The sequence below is a fragment of the Ipomoea triloba genome, chromosome 14, assembly GCF_003576645.1.
Source record: "Ipomoea triloba cultivar NCNSP0323 chromosome 14, ASM357664v1".
In the NCBI taxonomy this organism is placed as follows: domain Eukaryota; kingdom Viridiplantae; phylum Streptophyta; class Magnoliopsida; order Solanales; family Convolvulaceae; genus Ipomoea; species Ipomoea triloba.
Genome location: NC_044929.1, coordinates 6248532 through 6269888, shown reverse-complemented (window position 1 = coordinate 6269888; position 21357 = coordinate 6248532). Strand labels below are relative to the sequence as shown.

At 34.0% G+C, this 21357-nt stretch overlaps 4 protein-coding genes across 5 annotated transcripts; 2 read left to right on the top strand and 2 right to left on the bottom strand.

Moving 5' to 3' along the window:
* The first annotated feature begins 1421 nt into the window (after positions 1 to 1421).
* On the top strand, positions 1422 to 3307 carry LOC116003604 (60S ribosomal protein L7a-1-like). The gene is made up of 6 exons (XM_031243500.1): positions 1422 to 1548; positions 1624 to 1876; positions 2327 to 2496; positions 2578 to 2706; positions 2805 to 2897; positions 2996 to 3307. Exons 1-6 carry the CDS (start codon positions 1546 to 1548, stop codon positions 3125 to 3127), a joined length of 780 nt encoding a protein of 259 aa, XP_031099360.1. The 5' UTR covers positions 1422 to 1545; the 3' UTR covers positions 3128 to 3307.
* Positions 3308 to 4780: 1473 nt separating this feature from the next.
* LOC116003855 (F-box/kelch-repeat protein At3g23880-like) lies at positions 4781 to 5947 on the bottom strand. The gene has a single exon (XM_031243798.1). It carries the CDS (start codon positions 5945 to 5947, stop codon positions 4781 to 4783), a length of 1167 nt encoding a protein of 388 aa, XP_031099658.1.
* Positions 5948 to 6796: 849 nt separating this feature from the next.
* On the top strand, positions 6797 to 9434 carry LOC116004197 (thymidylate kinase-like). Of its 2 annotated transcripts, XM_031244150.1 has the most exons (7): positions 6797 to 6922; positions 7037 to 7095; positions 7352 to 7696; positions 7941 to 8052; positions 8129 to 8188; positions 8624 to 8728; positions 9061 to 9434. In XM_031244150.1, the coding sequence occupies exons 2-7, from the start codon at positions 7058 to 7060 to the stop codon at positions 9175 to 9177; spliced, it is 777 nt and encodes a 258-aa protein (XP_031100010.1). In that variant the 5' UTR covers positions 6797 to 6922; positions 7037 to 7057; the 3' UTR covers positions 9178 to 9434. The 2 variants fall into 2 exon arrangements, with proteins under 2 accessions (XP_031100010.1, XP_031100011.1); XM_031244151.1 differs by lacking the exon at positions 7037 to 7095.
* A 2743-nt stretch (positions 9435 to 12177) lies between these two features.
* LOC116003854 (mannan endo-1,4-beta-mannosidase 6-like) lies at positions 12178 to 17590 on the bottom strand. The gene is made up of 9 exons (XM_031243797.1): positions 17300 to 17590; positions 16932 to 17126; positions 16519 to 16641; positions 15895 to 16097; positions 14953 to 15589; positions 14423 to 14617; positions 14226 to 14348; positions 12905 to 13107; positions 12178 to 12556 (listed from the first exon to the last, which is right to left on the bottom strand). Exons 1-9 carry the CDS (start codon positions 17588 to 17590, stop codon positions 12178 to 12180), a joined length of 2349 nt encoding a protein of 782 aa, XP_031099657.1.
* Between the last annotated feature and the right edge of the window lie 3767 nt (positions 17591 to 21357).

Here is a 21357-nt window from a genome sequence, read left to right as displayed (position 1 = left end):
AATGAAGCATCCAAAGACTTCACGAAGAAGAAGGGAATATTTGGTTTTTATTTATTTGCCTTCAATTTTAACACTCATTTAACATAGATTTAACAAAAGGACCAAATTTGGTACAAAATCAATAGTTAAGGGACCAACTTTGGTCAAATCAAAAGTCGATAACAAAAATTGATAAAAGTCAATAGTCGAAGGACCATTTTTGGAATTAACTCTCAAAAATCATGAATATAGAGTTCAAAACTTGTGAACATAGAGTTCAAAATTGTGAACATAGAATTCTACAATTATGAACATAAAGTTCTAAAACTGTGAACATGGACCTGAGTCTTTGGCATAACAGCCGGAATTCTAATTGATAGATCCAGTTTGACAAAAAAAACATAAACCCGTCTAGCTCAGTCGGTAGACAATCATTATTGTGTGGACCATGGTTCACACAGTGTGGACCATAATATCAAATAATGCACATTCAATATAAAAATAATGTACATTCAGTATAAAAATAATGTACATTATATTCAGGGAATGTACATTATTTTGTATAATGTACATTCAGTACAAAAATAATGTATATTCAGAACAAAAATAATGTACATTTAGTACATTAAAAATGTACATTTTTTTATGGTCCACACATCACTGTGTGGACCATGGTCCACACAATAATTTGCTGTCGGCAGAGGGTTGTTATGCCGTGGACCCAGGACCAAGGTGGACCTGGGTCTAAATTCACATACACTATCCTCTACATTCACATACACTATACTCTACATTCACACTTTGTAAACTCCACATTCACACATTACATGATTATATGATACTCTACATTCACACTTTGTAAACTTCACATTCACACATTACAGGATTATATGTTTAGTAACTATATTACCACTGTTATGCATTCACACATTCAAAACTCTATATTCACATGTCCTATACTCCATATTCACAACTTGAGAACTCCACATTCACACATTACAAAACTACAAGTTGCTAGAACTTCTTAACTCTATTACAGATTCATACATGCATAACTCTACATTCACGATTTCTATACTCCATATTCACAATTTGAAACCTCCACATTCACACATTTCTGGGCAATTCTACATTCACACAATCATAGATCTACATTCACGATTTCTATACTCTACATTCACATTTTGAAACCTCTACATTCACACATTTTTGGACAACTCTATATTCAGCAATATGTTTACTAATTTTTTTTTTTTTTAAAAAAAAAGAAAAACAAAAACGACGTAGTTTTGGACCCAGGTCCACCTTGCAAGGTGGACCTGGGTCCACGGCATAATTTGCCGTCGGGGCAGAGCACACGGCTTTTTTAACTTTGTGGTCGATAAAAAAAAAAAAAAAAAACTAAACAGGCCTGGCCTTCCCATGGTGGGCTTGATTAAAGAAAAAGAAAAGAACTAAACACTAAACAGGCCTGGCCTTATAGATCCGGCCAATTTACCCTAGTTGCTCGCCTATTAAAAGTGTTTTCCCCTCCACCGCAAAGCCTTCTACCTTCTGCCTTCTGCAATGGTGAGCTTGCTGCTGCGCCTTCTCCTTGATTCTCTTTCATTACGTGTCTAATCATTTTCGTATTTGTTTTTTCAGGCTCCGAAGAAGGGTGTGAAGCTCCCAGTTGCTGCTTCCAAGAAGAAGCCGGAGAAGGTGGTGAACCCGTTGTTCGAGAAGCGGCCGAAGCAATTCGGCATCGGCGGGGCATTGCCACCCAAGAAGGATCTGACGAGGTTCGTGAAATGGCCTCAGGTTGTCCGTATCCAGAGGAAGAGACGGATCCTCAAGCAGCGCTTGAAGGTTCCACCTACCCTAAATCAGTTCTCCAAAACCCTTGATAAGAACCTTGGTCAGTTTGCTTTGCCACGATCTCTATTATTACCTTGTTTAAACTGACATTTTATGAACTTGCAGATATTTGATCAGATATGCTTATTGCCTCTCTTTTAACTTGTTTATGTGTTATGCATATGGGAATATATATATTTAACATTTCATGAATATTGGCATATGAGTTCAGTATAGGATAGTTTGATAGTTTTGTGAATTTGGATGAATTTTGAGGATAGTCAGTCTAGCTTGTTGTCAGTACTTATTTGCTTACTTTCATTTATTGTTCACTCTGGTTTGTTCATTTTTAGTTTTAAGAAAGTTTTCACTCACAGTAGTTTTTGTGTGTGTACCATTAACAAGCATATACTTAAGCATTGGTTGGTTGAGGTGTCATTTGTAGCGATGATAATGATTCTGTAATTTTGTGCTTGATGATAAATTGTATGTGAATCTTTTGAATCTGCAGCCACAAATCTCTTCAAGATGCTCCTCAAGTATAGGCCTGAGGACAAGGCAGCAAAGAAGGAGCGACTTCTGAAAAGAGCCCAGGCTGAGAGTGAAGGGAAAACTCCCGAAATCAAGAAGCCTATTGTTGTCAAGTATGGGCTCAAGCACGTCACTTATCTTGTGGAGCAGGTTTAATTTCACCCTCATCTATATTATTTATTCTCTATCTACTACTTGTAAAAACTGTTACTTAAGGAAGTTTCTTTGTAGAACAAAGCACAACTGGTGGTCATTGCTCATGATGTTGACCCCATAGAATTGGTGGTTTGGCTTCCAGCTTTGTGTAGGAAGATGGAAATCCCTTACTGCATTGTCAAGGGGAAAGCAAGATTGGGTTCTGTAAGTATCCTTTCCTTTGTTTGGATGTTGTGTTTCTTCCTTTTCTTGTTAACCTTGTGGGCATTTATCTTATATATATATATGCAACCTTTTTACAGATTGTCCACAAGAAGACAGCATCAGTTTTGTGCCTGACTTCAGTCAAGAATGAGGACAAATTGGAGTTCTCCAAGATCTTGGAGGCCATCAAGGTTTGAAATTTTAAATTTTGTAAACACTCTACAAATTTTTTATGCGGTTGGAATTTCCTTGTGTTCAATTGGCTCTCTCTGTTATTTTGTTGATTCAGGCCAACTTCAATGACAAATATGATGAAAACCGCAAGAAATGGGGTGGTGGTATCATGGGCTCGAAATCTCAAGCGAGGACAAAGGCCAAAGAAAGGGTTCTTGCGAAGGAGGCTGCTCAGAGGATGTCTTAGTTTGTATTGTCATTTAATCATTACAGTATTTCCTGTTACAAGGTTTAGACAAATTTCAAACATATTTGAAGTATATTAAATTTTGGTTGTCTTATGAATTTTGATGGCTTTGTTTCGCCTTTGGATTTTTGAGTTGTTATGTACTAGTACTTAGCAATGAAATGCCTTAAGGTTTCTAAATGTCAATTGAGCAAAAACAAGTCTTTAATATGCATGCAATGTACACACTAGAAGATAGCAAAATTACAAATGCCTTTAGTACTGCTCTGCTCTAGATCCTTTGCTAACTGCTCTGCTCTCCAAAAATGTATGTTAGTTTGTTGATTCAAAGTAAACCCTTTTACTACGTTTAGAAGCTATAATGTTAAGAACCATAGTATAGCTATTGCACCTCAGGTGTAAGTCACACAACTGTCATGATTAATATAATATCAAAATTCTACAAATTCATTTCTTAAAACAAAAATTACTCTGTTGTAACTCCTAATGCACCACCTAAGCACCTAAAGTTAAGGAAAAATTGTGTTATACGGTTGAATATAGAGTTATGAAATTGTGAATATAGAGTTTTAAAATTGTGAATATAGACCTGGATCCACGTTTGGGTGACCGCTGTAACCCTGTGTTAATGGATCCACGTTTGGGTGACCGCTGTAACCCTGTGTTAATGATCTCTTTCAATGTCCTTTTGGGTGATCGTAACCCTGTATTAATGATCACAAATGTTTATAATGATGCGAAATATTATGTGTATGATAAACATTTGTAAGTATGAATGGGTCACTTTGGTGACTAATAATTTTATGTTATAAACCTTGCAAGGTGGACTCGGGTCCATGACGGTGACTAATAATTTTATGTTGTAAACCTTGTAAGGTGGACTTGGGTCCATGACACATCTGTCGCATAACAAAAGATCTCTCACAACAACCAGAAGCACAAGCCCGATCACAAAACTATGGATAGGTCTAGGTCTCTCCCAACGGCAATTTATGCCTTTGAAAACGTAGATCATGGCTTGTGGATCTAACGAAGTATATGCATTTTTGGGGATCCCAGCTTTGGGAATCTTGTGAGACATTTTTATTGGGTCATGGAGTACAATTTTCACTACACGTTCAAAAACAAAATAAATAAAACTTGATTAGGTCGTCAATTTACAGTTTTAGTTCTTGAATTATAATGCAAGCTGCAATAGTATCATATAATTAGTCATTCATTTGGCCTATTTAGTCATTATTCTTATGAATGATAGATATTATTTTGGATAAAAACATAAACAACACTATTCATAGATATTATTTTGGATAAAAACATAAACAACACTATTCACAAGTTATTAATTTGTCATTGATTATAACTCAGGCTACAAACATGAATGTGTGAATTTTCAATCCAAAATAATGTCATGACTAATTAGGAAGTATTCTTGCACCTCAATATTAATTAGAGACAAAAATTACATTTCTTATAACTTGAAAAATTAAAATTGAGAGTGTAATACCTTAGAAAATGTAATTGAAGAGTTCATTACGAAAAAAAGTGTATGAAAAACTTGACCATGTTTCATAGAAGAGACGTAGCATTGACATAATGTTGAAACCCAACATATTATTCATAAAAATAAAATAAAATAAAATAAACATAATTTTATCAGATATTAAACATTTCCAAAATAAACCTTAACACAACATCATTCTCGGAGGATTTGTGTTGATCATCTTTCCAAATAAATTCATGTGGCGAAACAAAACTCTGAACATAAGAACATATAGCAGCAGCATCACCACAATATTTTGATTCTTCCGAAAAATGATTGTCGGGTTTGTTATTCTTCACATCATAAACAAATATTTCCCAGGAGCCACAGTAACAACTGCATATCAGCACTTTGGTATTGCATTTGGAAGGGTATAATGTGGTGGCACTAAAACCAAAATTGAATAATTCAGAGGCAGGGGCAGAGATAACAAACTGACAGACCCACGATTCCTTCACTCCATATTCCTTCATAACCCACACTTGTAGTTCCTCCCTTCTTTCTTCCCCCTTGTTAGCCATGCAGAGACAACCGTCCATGATTCCCAGGCCAAGAATGGCTCTTTTCCCTCCTCCGTGAAGTTCAGGGGTGGGCAGCTCAAGCTCTTTGAACTCATCGCTCTCCACCTCAAAAACAATGATCATTTCACGTCTGGTATACCTACAAATTGCCCTCAAATGGAGTGTGTTGCGAAAATTAATGCCGTCATCTATAGACGAGTGTGGCAAGTAAGGAAATGGCATTTTTAGCCACTCTTTGTTCTTGAGGCTGGCAACCCATAGAGGGGCATAATAGCGAGAGCCCAGTAACAAAACAGCCTTGTAATCTCCCGTGGACGAGACGTAACATAGCCCTGAGAAGACATACCTATCCCTATCGGTCCGGAGTGAAAGCTCAAGCACTTTTGTGCAGCAACGAGTGGAGGGGTTCCACAACAGAATATGTTTTCCCATGGAGAAAAGCACAAGGCCGTTGCAAGAGCACCAAACACCAGACCACAAACGAACGAGGGGGCGAAACGTGTCAAGGAAGGAGTGATTCTCACTGACCTGGAATAGGGTTTTAATGCGGGGACTATTATTGTTGGTTATGGATGTAAATGTTAATTTGCTGTCGGAGGCCGCGGCGGCCAGCACTCGCCTTGGTCCGCGGTAGGAGAGCTTGAAATCGGGGTGTTGTATTGTGGAACGCCATTCTTTGCATACGCATTGAAATCGGATGAGAGCTTCTACCTCCACATTCAAAAGTATGAGACGAATCACATCAATTTGTAAGTACATGGATGCATGTATATGTTGAAATGTTGAATTGGGAAGGTAGCGGAGATGAGAGGAGTGGATGCGGCATATCATCAGATTTGATTTTTATGGGATGAATTATATAAGCGGCGCATTAGGTTTCGGTTCCTGATCTAGTATTGGATTGTGGGTAATTAAGTATTTAGGTAATTAGTCAAAGGTCTTGTGTTCAAGCGGCATGAAGTGATTCTCCCAAGTGGGAGGGCCTCAGTGGGGTGACTTTGTATACTACATGTAACACGTTCAAAAAAAAAAAAGTATTTAGGTAATTAAGCTCATTTAACTTAATGTAGCTCATGCATGTACTGAAGGTACATTATTTGATATATACTATTAAAGAATGTATTTACGGTACAAAAATAAGGTACTTTTTATTTTTGGTCCACACAGCTGTGAAGACTATAGTCCATGCAATAATTTGTAAGCAGGGCTCCAGTGCCGCATATTCCTTGTGGGCCTTTGATGCACTTTCATACAATTGTTATATCGTGTACACTATTTTTGTATTAAATAGACATTATTTGATAATATATATAAAATAATGTACTTTCAAATAATATACTTTACATATAAAAATAATATATTTTTAGTATATTAAAAATATACTTTTGTTTTATGGTCCAATGAAATAATGATTGGTCGATGGGGAGGTCCTTAAATTTGCATAAATTTGGGGTCTAAACTTATATATAAAAATAAAAATAAAATCCAATCCAAATGGATTGAGAAAACAACCCAATTCTAACTGGGCTTTGTGGTAAGGGTTCACAGTTTTGGAAAGCCCATTAACTACACACCGAAGGCGCGCCGCGCGCATCAGTGCGAAAAAGTTCAAAACTTGCGCTAAGATCAGACGACCGAAAGAGAAATAAAAGTTGGATCGGAGACCTTAATCTTCATATAACAGTGCACTTTCCCGTTTCGTTAACTGGAAATTTGGGATGGATTTCTAAGCAGGTTCATCTATTCCCTTTTCCTTTATTTTTGGTTTAGTCTTTAGTTCTATTTTTTTTTCTGATCTAGGAGAAAAAGAAGATTTTTTTTTTTAATTTTTAATTTTTTTGATTTTAGATTCTAGTGTTTGATGAGGCCATGCTCCATGCTAGCAGTTTTACTCTTACAAAGGCTTTGTAAGCTTTTCTTAGCTCTTTCTTTGAGAAATTAGCAATTCATAATTTGCATACTCTGTAATTTATTTTGTTTTGTTCGAGATTATGATTCGATCCGTGTATATTTTCCAATTTTTTTGGGGGTAATTATTTTTTATTTATGAAAAATTACCATTTTTATTGTTATTTTTGTGGGTATGGTAAATGCTTTTATGATGTATGAGAAAATGCCATTGAGAGTCATAGTTGATGATGAAGTTAAAAGTTTTATTTTCAGGGAATTTGAGAGAGTAGGAGCGCGCCAGCTTTTAAAATTTGGCTTGAATTTGAAGTTTACTGTGAAGAACTCAATCAGACAAGTTCACATGGAAAGTAGTAGCAGCAGCAGAATTTCAAGGGGTGCTTTGATTGTCTTTGAAGGGCTAGATCGTTGTGGGAAGACATCACAGTCTAGTAGATTAGTTAAGTACTTGGATAACCTTGGGCATTCCATTCAATCATGGAGATTTCCTGATAGAAATACTGGAATTGGGCAAATGATATCTTCTTATCTTGCCAACAAGTCACATTTGGATGATCGTGCTATCCATCTCCTTTTCAGTGCCAACCGCTGGGAGAAGAGGTATTCTCTGTTATGTGACAAAAGTAATTGCCTTTTATTTGCCAAGTGATGGTTGCTCTTAAAATGAATGATTTTCCAGGTTTAGCCATAGAAGACTCCACACCCTATTATCTTTTTGGTTCTACACAATTTGAAATTTTCACTGAAATGACTTTGATATGTACTATTGTATGTTAAAGGATTTGCCCAGCATGGTTTATCCATGCTCTGAATGATCAACTATTGACTGGAAATATAATTGCAGGTCATTAATGGAAGAAACTCTGAAGAGTGGGACCACTATTATTGTAGACCGTTATTCTTATTCTGGGGTAGCATTTTCTTCTGCCAAGGGACTTGATATTCAATGGTGTAAGGTAAATACATTCTTCAGTATTAATATTGAAATTCATGGTTTCTTAGGCTGTGATGTCATAAAGTCTTTTGATGCAGGCTCCTGATATAGGATTGCTTGCTCCAGATCTGGTATTGTACCTTGACATTTCACCCGAGGTAATCAATTTTTCAGTTTAAATGCATGTGTAATTGTAGAAATACTAAAACATTTCATTGTAGTGTCAAATTTGAACCAGTGGCACCAGTATGGTTTTATTGCCTGTTGGGTTTAGTTATTGCATTTAAATCATATCTATATGTATGCTTGGTCATTTTGGGAGTGATGATATTTTCAGTATAGGTTTGCATTTGTTATGCACGATTTAGTTCCTTTGGAAAGTATTTGGGGCAAGAAATTGCCAGTTAACAACCACCTGGATGTGATGGCTTCACTATTCGTCAATCTTTTGCGTTTCTCTAATTTCTAGAGAGAATTCAGCTAATATATCAGATTTGTTTTCTTTCTGATATGGATGATGCAAAATGCAATGGTGTATCTTTTATATTTCCTGTGGTTTAATTTATAGAGAATTTGTTCTTGAAATATGCCAGAGAGCTGCTGAAAGAGGAGGTTACGGTGGTGAGAGGTATGAGCAGTTGGAGTTTCAGAAAAAGGTTGCCCTCTCTTACCAGGCCCTTCAGGATTCATCATGGAAGGTAAGTGACATTATTTTTAAGTATGGCCTAGTCTTTACCTTTAGGGGCAGTACAGACACTTCTGTTACATTTAGAGCTTTGATATTCAGTAGCTAGATCATAGGCCAGGTGCCCAGGTCTGCCAGGATACTAATGCATTTAGTTTTCAGCTCAGCAATGCTTGTGATTTATAAATGAGTCCAGATGGGATATTGATTTGCCTATATTATCTTACATGGTAGAAATAAGACTTCATTTACCAACTCCTAAGAACCACACTTGAATATAGTTTTTCCATGATGAAGCAGCCGTAAGTCCTAATCATAGATCCCTTTTTCTTTTTGCTGATTTAGATAATAGATGCAACCCTTCCTATGGAAGACATTGAAGAAAAGCTGAGAGAAACTGTGGTGGAGTGCATGATAAAGTGCCAAGATGGAAAACCCTTGTCGCTGCTATGGTCGAGCTAAGTTTATGCCCTTTGTTGAGACGATGCGAACTTCAATTATGTGTTTAATTTACCCCTACATTTTCTCTTATGCTCTTCTTGGCAATGTAATCTATAATCAATTAATCATTATGTAGTCTTCAGGGACATTAATAATCCAAGGTTTGTTGTATGCTGGTCTGGGCTACCAATCTTTGCACTTTGTTGTTTTACTGTTGTTACATTGGATACTCCGATCTGTTACTCGCTATCATATTGTGTTATAGCTGTTGCTTGTCCGCTTTTAAGTAGTTTCAGAATCTTGAACTTTATTGTCTTAAAAATTACTAATTGATTCCATATAGTTTACAGTACTAACAAACTTAGTATTCTTTTATCTGATCTTATCTACAAAATACAAGTGATTTTGTCAGTGTCAATGTCAATTTAGATAGCCAGGTGAAGCTATGGCAGAGGTACTTGTTAGAAATGCAAGGAGGAAATGGCTTGGGGGACTTGTTTATAGATGAGTATTGTTTGCAATTGGTCTTAATTTTGATACATGCATGCTAGGGATGCATTCATGAGGAATATATATTTTAGGATTCAACTTTGTTACTGTCTCATCATTTGCATAAAGTGGTAGCCTCTCTTGTATATTCACTGCTTCTGTTTCTTAATAATTTGAAGCTTTTTAACTTTCCATTTTTGGTCCTAGATTTATTTTAGATTTAATTCTATTTTTGGTTATAGATTTATAGGTAACAGTCCGTTTTTAATTTTTATTTTTTATTTTTTTTTATTTTTATTAGAACATCTTCATTTAGTCTTAATATTATTGTGGCATGACCATTTTTACTCTTCCCTTAACAAAATTATTGAAATGTCATTGTATTAATGACATTTAAACTTAAAGTGGCGTGACTATTTTTTTGTGTTTATTGTGGTTTTGTATTTTTTTTTTTTTTTTGAAAGGAGTGGTTTGTGTTTAATGGTATTTAAACTGTTTTATTGATAAATGACAAAAATAGTCATGTCATATAATACTAAGACTAAAAGTGAATGTTCTGATAAAAAAAAAGACTTAAAAGTGAGTTGTCACCTATAAATTTAGGACAATAAATAGAGGAATAAGGCCTAAATTGGTCACTGAACGTAACTTGAAAGTGCAAACAAAAAAAAGGTGCAAGGTGCAATTAGACCAACATTTTAAATGTATGCAATTTACTTGAAAGCAGGCCACCATTTATTTCTTCAGGTTATAATTAAATTAATTTTAATTTAATAATTATTTTCATGATTTTTTATTAAAAAACTAAAATAAATAAATAAAAAATAAAACCGCGGGGATCCTTAGTCGACCTGTCTACATCTCCGGTTGGAGATGAAGAGACTCTTCGTCTCAGGTTGAAGAGACAAAGCTCTGGACCGAGACGAAAACATCATGTGATTTTTAAAAATGTTTTTTATTAAAAAATTAATATAATAATTTTTAAATAAAATTTAATTTAATTATAACCTGAAGAAATGGATGGTGACCTGCTATTAGGTGAAATTGCATACATTTGGAGTGTTCAGCGGTCTATTTGTGCTATTTTTTCATTCAGTGACCTAATTGCACTTTCAAGTTACGTATAATAGCTAATTTGAACCTTATTCCAAAAATAGAATTAACTCTTTATTCTACTTCACTATATCCAATAATATATACACTTAATTCTTTTTTGATAACAATATATACACTTAATTCTAATATATACAAATAAATAATAAACCATAATAAAATTACAGTACAACTTTATTCATTAATCCAAACATTTATGAAAATTATTTAATTATTTTCTTGGATTGACTAAGTTATTAATTTGATTAATATTTATCTAATCATTAAATCAAATTCATTTTGTATTAATCAATTACTATGTAGTGTGATAGAACATCTGCTACCAATCTACCATTCCAAATAGCCAAATAGGTGGAGCTATTGATTCTTTGAGTTGAAAATGTTTGAAAAAGTATAGAAGAGATATTACCTTGTAAAAAATTGAAAACTAATAGTTAATTATTAGTTAAGTAATACTCCGTAGTTAATTAAATGAATAGTTCAACTTTGATTAAAGAGTCCAAGAACGAATGTCATCGCCCAATTTATGTGGTCAGTGGCCTAAAGAAAAAAAACATAGCATTTATACCAAAATCTTAATTTGTTTAATATCAACAGTGCTAAAGCTTGAGATTTTGTACTAATAGTACAAATTAGTAATTTTAATCTAGAATTGTAATATGAATAAAAAAGTAAAAAAGAAAAATATATTGTATTAGGAGTTGTATTACAACATTTTAATTTACAATTCTGATACGAATATGAATTGTATTACCATATTTTATAATATTATGCAAACCTTAACAGTATAAGATTATTTTGAGTGGGAAAATAAAATGGGGGATTTTGATTTTATTAGTAGTATAGATAGATTGGAAAATACTACTTTGACTCCCAAATTCTACTCCATACTTTTACACCCTCATACAAAAGTTTGATTTTGACACTTTTCTTGAGACACACAGGATAAAGATAATCTATCATATATATCTTGTCACGTCAAGGAGTAAAAGTGTGGAAGTATGAAATGGGAGTTCATGTATAGAACTCGTATAGATTACGTTGCGGGGAAGTATATGTACTGTATTATTACAATTAATAATTTTAATATTACGAATAGTAAAGTAAAAAAAAATATATATTTTATTTGAAATTCTATTATCACATTTTAATTTACAATTGTAGTACAAATAGGAATTGTATTACCATATTTTACAATATTACATAAACCTTAGTAGTGTATAAGTGTTTTGGCGGGGAGTTAAAATGAAAGATTTTGTTTTTATTAATAGTATAGATTATTAAAAATAGATGTCTATTTAATTTGGGATTCATTAATTAAAAGATACATAATACTAAAACATGATTTTATTAATTTTATTTAGCATACATTTATTGGGTGGCGTATAATTAATGGAATTTCGAATTCCTCTACAATTGTCAGGCTTCATAGTGAGGCAAGTCACGAGCTAAGTTCTTCATGGCTTGCGACTGGCCGGAAATCACGCCGGCGGTCGACGAATTCTCTGGCAAGACGATGGAGTATCCGTCGTCCCACGCACCCATGTCGTGTGCCATGAGTTGCCACACCATGCTCCCCGCCATCGTCCCTCCTGCCTTTGCCAAGTCATATGTGTTCTTGTAAACTGTGGTTAAGAAAGAGTCGCGAACGGCGATGCTAAATCCTCCGTCTCGGCTAGACTTGCCAAATTCGGCTAACACCAATGGCTTCTTCACTACGGTCTTTGCATCTTCCCAGTGGCTCCTCATCCAATTCTCCATGAATTCCATTTGTGCATCGTCACTTTCTCCCGAAACCCTAACAACAAAGAGGGTGTTTGCTGTTAGTTGATTAGGTTAGTGGGTTTGACTAGTTGATACAGAAAAGTATTTGGTATTATATACATGCAAAATGACTTTCTCAAAAAGCTGATCGAAATTTTGAATTTTAGCATTTTGGAGCAATAAGTTGTTACAAAAGCTAATTAATCAAATACTCATATTGATTGTTTAACCAAGTCAAACAGCTAATAGGGGTCAAATAAGTCAAAATAGGCTGATAAGCTAACTGCGTTACCGAACTGGATTAAAATGCATTTTTTAATTTGGTGAAAGACGAAAATTTAAGTGAGTCATTTCGGTTGCAATTAAAGAAGATAGGTTATACCATTGATCAGTGTATGCATGGATGGTGGCAAAGTCAATTTCAGGAACAAGATGGTTGCTAATGAAATCAGTTCCCACTTGGTATCCAGGGTTGAATTTCTCCCTATCAGGCTCTGAATCTCCATAAAACCCCTCCATTCCTATCTCCAACAGGTGCCTGTTGTCTAGTGATTTTACATAACTTGCAATTTCTTGAACCCATCCCTGTTACATGTTTCAGTTTTAACCAATTCTGTTAGCAACAATAGTTTTTTAGCAACTAGTGTAATTCAAATTAAAACTACATCACACGATGGGACTTTATTTGATTCATATATAGTAATATTTACTAAATCATGGCCTCATGGGTAAGAAATGATAAATATGCAAATTAACTTGATTGTATCACAAATCACATTAGATAAAATTAGGAGTGTGCACAGTTTGACGAAAATCTAGTTAACCAACTGAACTATCGATATTTATCGGTTAACTTGATTTTTTAGATTTTTTTTTTGTTTGAAATCAATTTTTAAGAATTTTGTTTAACAGTTAATTCAATTTGAAAGTGTTGGTTAACTAAATTCATTGAGCGGTTAACTGAATTGCATGTGCATACATATGTTTTTTTTTAATTTTTTTTATTTTTATACTTATGTAATTCATAAATCATATTATTAGACTAGATAGTTTTTTTTAAAATTTTATTTTATACATATTGACGTAATGTCTTTTGTGGTGAGGAACTATGAATTGAAATTTTTTATTTATAGACTTTAAGAATTTAAAATTTGACTAAAATATTTCAATTAAGAGGATTACTAATTGATTAATCGGGAAAAATTTCAGTTTGATTTATCCAAAATTAGAAATCTTGGTTTAGTTAACAGTTAAAATATTGTTGAAATTAAGTTAATTTAGTTTAGAATTAACAACCCTAAATAAAATAAATTTTGGTGCAAATAACATTTTCTAACAAATAATTTCTTAAATGTATTAAAAAAAAGCAAATAATTTCTTAATTAGCAAGTAACTATTAAAATACACATGTAGTAAAAAGTCTATTTTTATTTTTTTTAATGCTTGAAGATCTATCGCCTAATTGTGCGGCAAGTAATTGTTATTGATTGGATTTAACTCATAATATCAAAATATAATCTAATTAATTCATGTGCTAGCTTGTGAATATACGCAACTTTTCAAACAATAAATTTAATCACAGTCGTACTTACGCACATTAAATATTAATTACATTTTAATTTAGTGTTCTAGGCTGACAGCCAAAGTACTGTTCGTTCATCTCCACAATAAAATTAAAATGGAAGGAACGACATCGTACTCACGTTAAGGGTTTTTCCAGAATAATCTTTCTGGCAACGAGGTTCATTCATGAGTTCCCATGCCATGATGATTGGATCATCCTTGTATGCTATTCCAGTAACGGTATTCACTCTCGTTATAACTTTCTGCAATATATTTACACATTCAATATAAGACACTTAAATCGTGTTAAAGTAAAATTTTGTATTTAATTAATTACCTTGATATGGTTCTTGTAATAGCCTATGAGAACAGGATGAGTGTAGAAGTCGTCTTCGCTATCGATCTGTACACCTGAATCTCTTGCCCAGTTTGCGTATTGTGCTTTGCCTCCAAAATCATACCAATTGTTCACAAAGCTTAATATTAAGCGAATCCCATATGTCCTTGCTTCCGAAATCACAAAATCAAGTCCCTAAATATAAATAGTTAAATTTTAATATTTGTCACAAATATATTTTTTGAATAAATTTTTTTTATAAACAGTAATTTTCTTATTTTATCTGTAATATTTAGAATTATTATCAAAAGGACAAAACAATTGGTTAAGTTATTAGCATGTTTAGTTACAATTTCAGCTAAGTTGGCTGGACTGTTAATTTAGTAACAGCAGACTTACTAGTTCTATTTTTAGTGGAAGCTACTTATTAGTCATTTTGATTTGATGGGATTTACTTAATATATACTCTTTTGATAGTGACTGTCAATTTTTCTGGTTAAACAAATTAAAAAAATGTTTAAAAAATGAACCTGAAAAACACGTTCGTCATAAACGCCGGGAGAGGTTTGTAATGCGTTGTATTGGCTGCCGTCACTGAAGGCCCAAGTCCGGCATACAGAGAGGCCGGCGGCCGAAGCTTCTTTCAGCACCTCCGTGACTTTGTTCCTCTGATCGGCGTCACTCGCCACATGCATCAGCCAGTACGAATTGAAACCGTTAAAAAGAAACGGCGAGCCGTTGAGCTCGAAACGGTCACCGTTTCTCGTAATCCAGCCATCCACTCTGGGCAGCCTTTGGAGGGCTAAAGAGTGGGATAGGTCCGCCATGGCGTGCGACTGGGAGGAAAGGACAGCGGCGGTGGAAGGATTTTCCGGCAGGACGATGGAGTATCCGTCGTCCCATCCGCCCATGTCTTGTGCCATGATCTGCCACACCATGGTCCCCGCCATTACGCCGCCGTTCTTGGCGAGGTTGTAAATCTGCCCGTAAACCGTAGCCATGAAAGAATCTCGGACGCCGACGGTGAACGCTCCTCCGTCCCGGCTTGACTTTCCGAATTCTGCAAGCACTAAGGGCTTTTTAAGCACTGTGTTTGCATCTTGCCAATGGCTTGTTATCCACTTCTCTACAAATTCCATCTGAACGTCCTCACTTTTTCCCGGAACCCTGTAACTCACTCACGTATATTGTTAGAATCTATAGCTAGTACTGAAAACGTAACTGTTTTTTATACACAGCCATCACATTTACAAGAAGCTGAGTGCTGTACTTTGTCTTTTAAAGTCTTTATAGGCCTTGCATAACAATTTCAGGTGCTAGTATAGGCCTTTACTAGCCTCTGTCCAACAATTCAGCACCGGATGCTAGACTAGACTTTTACTGGCCTCAGCCCAACATATATGTTAATTTTTATGCATCAAACTTAGCTTTGAGCTTGCAAAGATAGATATGATGCTGAATTGCTTGCTTACCATTGATTAGCATATACATGGATGGTGGCGAAGTCAATCTCAGGAATAAGGTGGTTGCTAATGAAATCAGTTCCCACTTGATAACCAGGGTTGAATTGCTTCCTGTCAGGCACTGAGTCCCCATAAAATCCCTCCATTCCAATCTCCAACAGGTGTTTGCTGTCTATTGACTTCACAAACCTTGCCATTTCTTGAACCCATCCCTGCAGGCCGCCCAGTTTTTTAATCATATGTATAGCATATATATGGATTTATAATGTTAAACAAATTACTAGAGTAGTATACACGTTTGTGATGAATCTCATTTTTAACATATATTGAAAGTTCATTATTTGTATACTGAAAGTTTATTATTGTGTAGTATACCAAATAATGAACGCATTCATTACACAAATAATGAATTTTTAAAAAATGAATATTTAATGTATTAAAATTGAAATTTTAGTATATTAAAAATGTATTTTATGTTAAAGTGAGAGATAGTATATTTGTCTAAGTTTTTGATAAACATTGTGTAAGGGATCTCTATGCAACTGCTTATTGGTTTGACTTTTTCTTTCCTTAAAATGTTTGTTGGGTGGTTGGTTATGATGTAGAAAATGCAATAGTGATGATATTGCTCACATTAAGAGTATTTCCAGAGTAATCCGCTTGGCAACGAGGCTCATTCATTAGTTCCCATGCCATCACAGTCGGGTCATCCTTGTATGCAATTCCAGTAATTGTGTTGATCCTTGTTATAATTTTCTGCAAAATAATAATAATAATAAATACATGCAAAATTTTTATAAAAAAAAACATAAAATAAAAATAAATACACAAGCCATGCATGTTAGAGTTACTATTCAAATGAAACACATCTCAATATATATATAGTTCAAGAGGCTAAACTTTAATTCGATTATAAATTTAAAAATAAATTATTTAAATCACTATTTCATATGATTTCTTGCCAATTAATGCATTTGTGCATGCATGCATATACTAATATAAATTATAATTATTTAGTCTCGTGAGTTAGATATGGCAGATTTTACCTTAATATGGTTCTTGTAATAACCTTTGGGGATTGATTGAGTAAAGAAATCATCGTCATTGTTAACCGGTGCTCCTGCATTTCTAGCCCATTGTACATATTGTGCTTTGCCTCCAAAGTCATTCCAATTGTTCACGAAGCTTAATATCAACCGAATCCCATATTTTCTTGCTTCCGAGAGCACAAAATCAAGCCCCTAAAACCACCAAGCAACGGTACATAAAACATTATATATATAAATAATAAAGTTGGACTATCAATTTAGATTTTTAGTTGAGATAGAACACATCTTCAATTTCGAAAAATTTATAAAACAATTGCAAATTAAAATGTAACCTGACAAAGCCAAAAATAGAACAAAAAGTTCACCTGAAAAACGCGCTCATCATAAACGCCGGGGGATATTTGCAGTCCGTTGTAGCGGTTTCCATCGCTAAAAGCCCAAGTCCGGCACACCGATAGGCCGGCGGCGGAGGCATCCCTGAGCACCTCAGTGACTTTGTGCCTCTCGTTGGGCTCACTCGCAACGTGCATGAGCCAATATGAGTTGAAGCCGTTGAAAAGAAATGGTGAACCGTTGAGCTCGAAATGTGCACTTTTTATTGTAACCCATCCTTCAACTTCTGATATTCTAGTAGCTTTCATGATGAAAGAAGCCATTGGCACGAGTGATGAGAAGCTATAAGTGTGTTTGAGATTGCTAATGTTGTGGAGGTCAGAAGGTGTGAGCTGATTGGTTGGATTATAGGGTTATTTATAGTATTTTGGGATGAAAGATAGTTAGAAGCAATTTACTAAAAATAGAAAGTTAGGGTGGTTTGCTTGTGTTAGCTAAAATTCTTCGTAAGCTTGTTAAATGGTAGAGGTCGTACACTCTCAACAAATCGATATGATCTTGCGTACAGTATTTCAATTCATATATATACAAAGCTTTTTTGTCTTTATGAATTATAATTGGATTTTATATTAGCTCTTGCTATTATGTAATGATACTTAATGTTAATGGATTCGATCTCTCAGTTGTTGGACTAGCTAGTTTTTCTAAATAAGTTTTATTTTGAATTTGAGTACTTATTATCTGTGCTTTTTCTAAAAGGTTAATGTATGACAAAAATGACTACTTTAAAAAGGATTATCGGTGCCAAGAAAATGGACTCTAAGTGAAAGAGGTCCATATGAAGGAATCTGGAGCACATTCCCTTGAGAACGTTGGCTTTTCAAAGGGTAAACAATAAAACATTGTGTAGTAGTGGTACTTGAATTTGATATGTTCTTTTACCTATTGAACTACTGTTTTTGGATGATGAGTTTTATTGAGTTTGAGTGCTTATCACTTTACTGGTGGTGTTCGTGTTTTTGTTTGGTAAGTCCACGAGGTGTTTCGGGTCTTTCTCCTCTATCCGTTTAACGATCCGAGTCCATCCGACTAACTCCCGCTCGCTCCGGGAGCTGGCCCAGGGAGAATTGTCACTTGTGGGAGGTGTACGTGCTTATGATTATAAGAATCATTGTTACTTCCCATAATTTGTATTGATGCTTGAAGGATATATGGTTAATTATAATGTAGTTATTATTAGTTAATATATTAATAATGTTATTAAATTATATTGCATAGTTACTTATTGTTTTGACTTTTGAGCAAGAAAAAAACTATATAAACAACAAAAACAAAAAGCAAAAGAGTTTGTATGGGGTGTTGAGTATAGAAAAAAGCAGTTATTTCCGTTACGTTGAAAACTAAAATGTCAGTTTGAGCATTTATGAAAGGTGTATGTTGAGAGTTAAGCTAGCAAATTGGATAAGGATTATGACGACAGCAAGGAGTTTTGCTTGCAGACACCATACCTCAACGGCTCAATCTCTCTTTCAGTTGATAAAGGATGGGAGAGAGTTCGGTATGTTCAATAATATTTACGATAACACTTTTGTAGACCGTATCACGAGTCTCAATCTGTTAGGCGTATTGGATATTTGATTAATTGATTGGGTCTTTGATCTCATTACTCAAAGACTATACCTGTCTCACGGATTGAGACCCGCGAGACGGTCTCACACAAATTTTTGCCTAATATTTAATAGGTATACATGCCCAATTAGTTTTTATGCAATTGAAAAATTTTTAATATAATTTTTATATTATAAATTTGATCAATTTAACCTTTGTAGTGTTACAAAATAGAATAATTAAGTAAAATTATTAATATCATTAGTTAAAGGGTTAAATACTTAAATATGCTAACATGACTAGAGTATATGTAATACTTAGGTGATTTTCAAATCACTAATTAATAATATGCTAATATAAAAATATTTAAAACATCATATCACTAACATAAATTGATTCCATGACATTAGCTAGAATAATAATAATATACTGTAATTTTAAATTCAATTCAGTAAGGTAGTTTATAACTTGGATATTTATTAAAATATTAATATAAAAAAGAAAATGTAAAAAAAAAAAAAAACTTCCTTAATTATACAAAGACTAAATCACATACTATCAAAATTACAAAGATAAACAAATAATATAATTAATTAATACTAACTTTCAATACTAATTAATTTATATTGTTTAGTAATATATGATTCTTATTTTACTACTAGTTTCACACGCACATTGCGCGATTTAATATCCAACGTTTGTATTTAAATAAGTAATTCAAAGTATACCAATGCAAGATTATATAAGAAAAGTTCATTATAGTTGGCATTAAAATTAATATTTAATTCGCACTGCACTTTTCTAAAAACAATTATCTAAATACTTATTACTGTAGTTGGTATGATATTAGGTAATAGATACAACTTTTGGTTGGAATTTCTCTAAGTTTTGTTAATTCGCTTTCGGATATGTTTGTTTGACTTCGTCTTCATTGCTTGTCCACTTCTTTTTTGTTGGTAGCTTCTCATATGCAATTGGATTACTCGTGCTAGTTTGCAAAAAGAATTGATTTGGTCTCATCAGTTTTGTTACCTCATCCTCCTACTGGGTGCCCGGGGCACTTGACCCTGAATCCTTGGTACCAATTGCGTTAGCGTTGCCGTTGCTTGCTAAATGGCTTGGGTAGTCGCCTGGAGATCCACAGGTGGTATCAGTGTACACCGGGGCCTTGCTGCCCTCCACCACGGTTGTTGTTGAGTTGGTCCCAAGATCACACGATCGCGAGTTCGTCGGCCAAGCATCCATGCTAGCATTGTCGTTGCCATTGCGGTTCAGGCCACAAGAACCATGGGAACTACGGGATCTAGATCGTGTTATCATCTTGTGTGATGAGACACGTGAAGTATTCATTCTGCTTGAGAGTTGATTTCAGGCTCTCAATGAAAGCACCACTGACGGCATATATGTTGTTGGAGTATATTTGGAAAGAATAACAAAGTAGAATTGATTAATAGTTCTGTGTACAAAGTGTTGAGTCCAAATTTTGAGAGTGTCGCCCTTATTGTCACATGGGCCTTGACTTTTATACAATACAATAGTAATGATTACAATAATAGTAGCAACGATCTCCTAATAAAGACACCGCTCTTTTTCAAAAGTGCTCTAGTCTTCATAATTGCTAAATGCATTGGCTCTACGTTTAATGCTCAACTTTGGCCGTTATTGTTTGATTGCCTTGACGGATCCGGGTCGGGTATTGTTGCATGTCCTATTATCTTACGAAAGTCATTTTTCGAAGTTTTAAACGGACCCTAAATGTTTGTTTTATTTTCTTGCCCACAAAAGGTGAAACACCTCGTCTCGGGGTCTCCACATTCCGACCTAACAGGATTTGTGGAGGTGCTTGTTTTATTTTTTGTTGCTCAAAATTGATATGCTACTTTACGCCTTTACCACTGAATATGGGAATGCTACAGATGCTTATCATATACTCTATATATCAAGGTCAGATTAATTATTTAATTAAAATGATCTATCTGCAATATGCATAGTATGATCTGATATTCAAATGATGACAAACTTTGTACTTTACATTAATTGTGACATTGTTAATGTTTAGATTATATTATTGCTAGAATATTGTTGAGTGATATTTCTTTATTAATATTAATTTTAGTCGAATTTTTTAAAAGTGAAATTATGCAAAATAATGGGTATAATTGCTATTATAGTACATTTTTTTTAATAAAGGGACTAATTAAAAAATTTATAATAGTAATGAAGTGCCAAAGATTATATAGGAAAATGCAAGGAGAAATTTTATTGTAATTAATAACCTTTAACATAAATAAAGGGTTATGATAAAAACAAATGAAAAATATATATATAAAGAAATAGTTAGTGACATTTTTTGAAAAGATTTACAAAATGTTAGCGATAATTAATAAGTGTCATTAATAATAAATAAAAATTAAAATATAAATGTAAAATATTATTTTAAAAACTATAAAACTAAAATTATGAAATGTAGCAAATAATAACT

Bases quoted from the DNA above. Each gene is read 5' to 3' on its own strand.
- LOC116003604 (XM_031243500.1), top strand. The intron at 2,707-2,804 runs GTAAGTATCCTT...ACCTTTTTACAG, and splicing joins GGAAAGCAAGATTGGGTTCT to ATTGTCCACAAGAAGACAGC. The intron at 2,898-2,995 runs GTTTGAAATTTT...TTGTTGATTCAG, and splicing joins AGATCTTGGAGGCCATCAAG to GCCAACTTCAATGACAAATA.
- LOC116003854 (XM_031243797.1), bottom strand. From the start codon at position 17,590: ATGGCTTCTTTCATCATGAAAGCTACTAGAATATCAGAAGTTGAAGGA. The intron at 17,127-17,299 runs GTGAACTTTTTG...TGGTGGTTTTAG, and splicing joins ATGATGAGCGCGTTTTTCAG to GGGCTTGATTTTGTGCTCTC. The intron at 15,590-15,894 runs GTAAGCAAGCAA...AGTGAGTTACAG, and splicing joins CATGTATATGCTAATCAATG to GGTTCCGGGAAAAAGTGAGG.
- LOC116004197 (XM_031244150.1), top strand. From the start codon at position 7,058: ATGCTCCATGCTAGCAGTTTTACTCTTACAAAGGCTTT. The intron at 8,189-8,623 runs GTAATCAATTTT...GAAATATGCCAG, and splicing joins ACCTTGACATTTCACCCGAG to AGAGCTGCTGAAAGAGGAGG. The intron at 8,729-9,060 runs GTAAGTGACATT...TTGCTGATTTAG, and splicing joins TTCAGGATTCATCATGGAAG to ATAATAGATGCAACCCTTCC.
- LOC116003855 (XM_031243798.1), bottom strand. From the start codon at position 5,947: ATGTACTTACAAATTGATGTGATTCGTCTCATACTTTTGAATGTGGAG.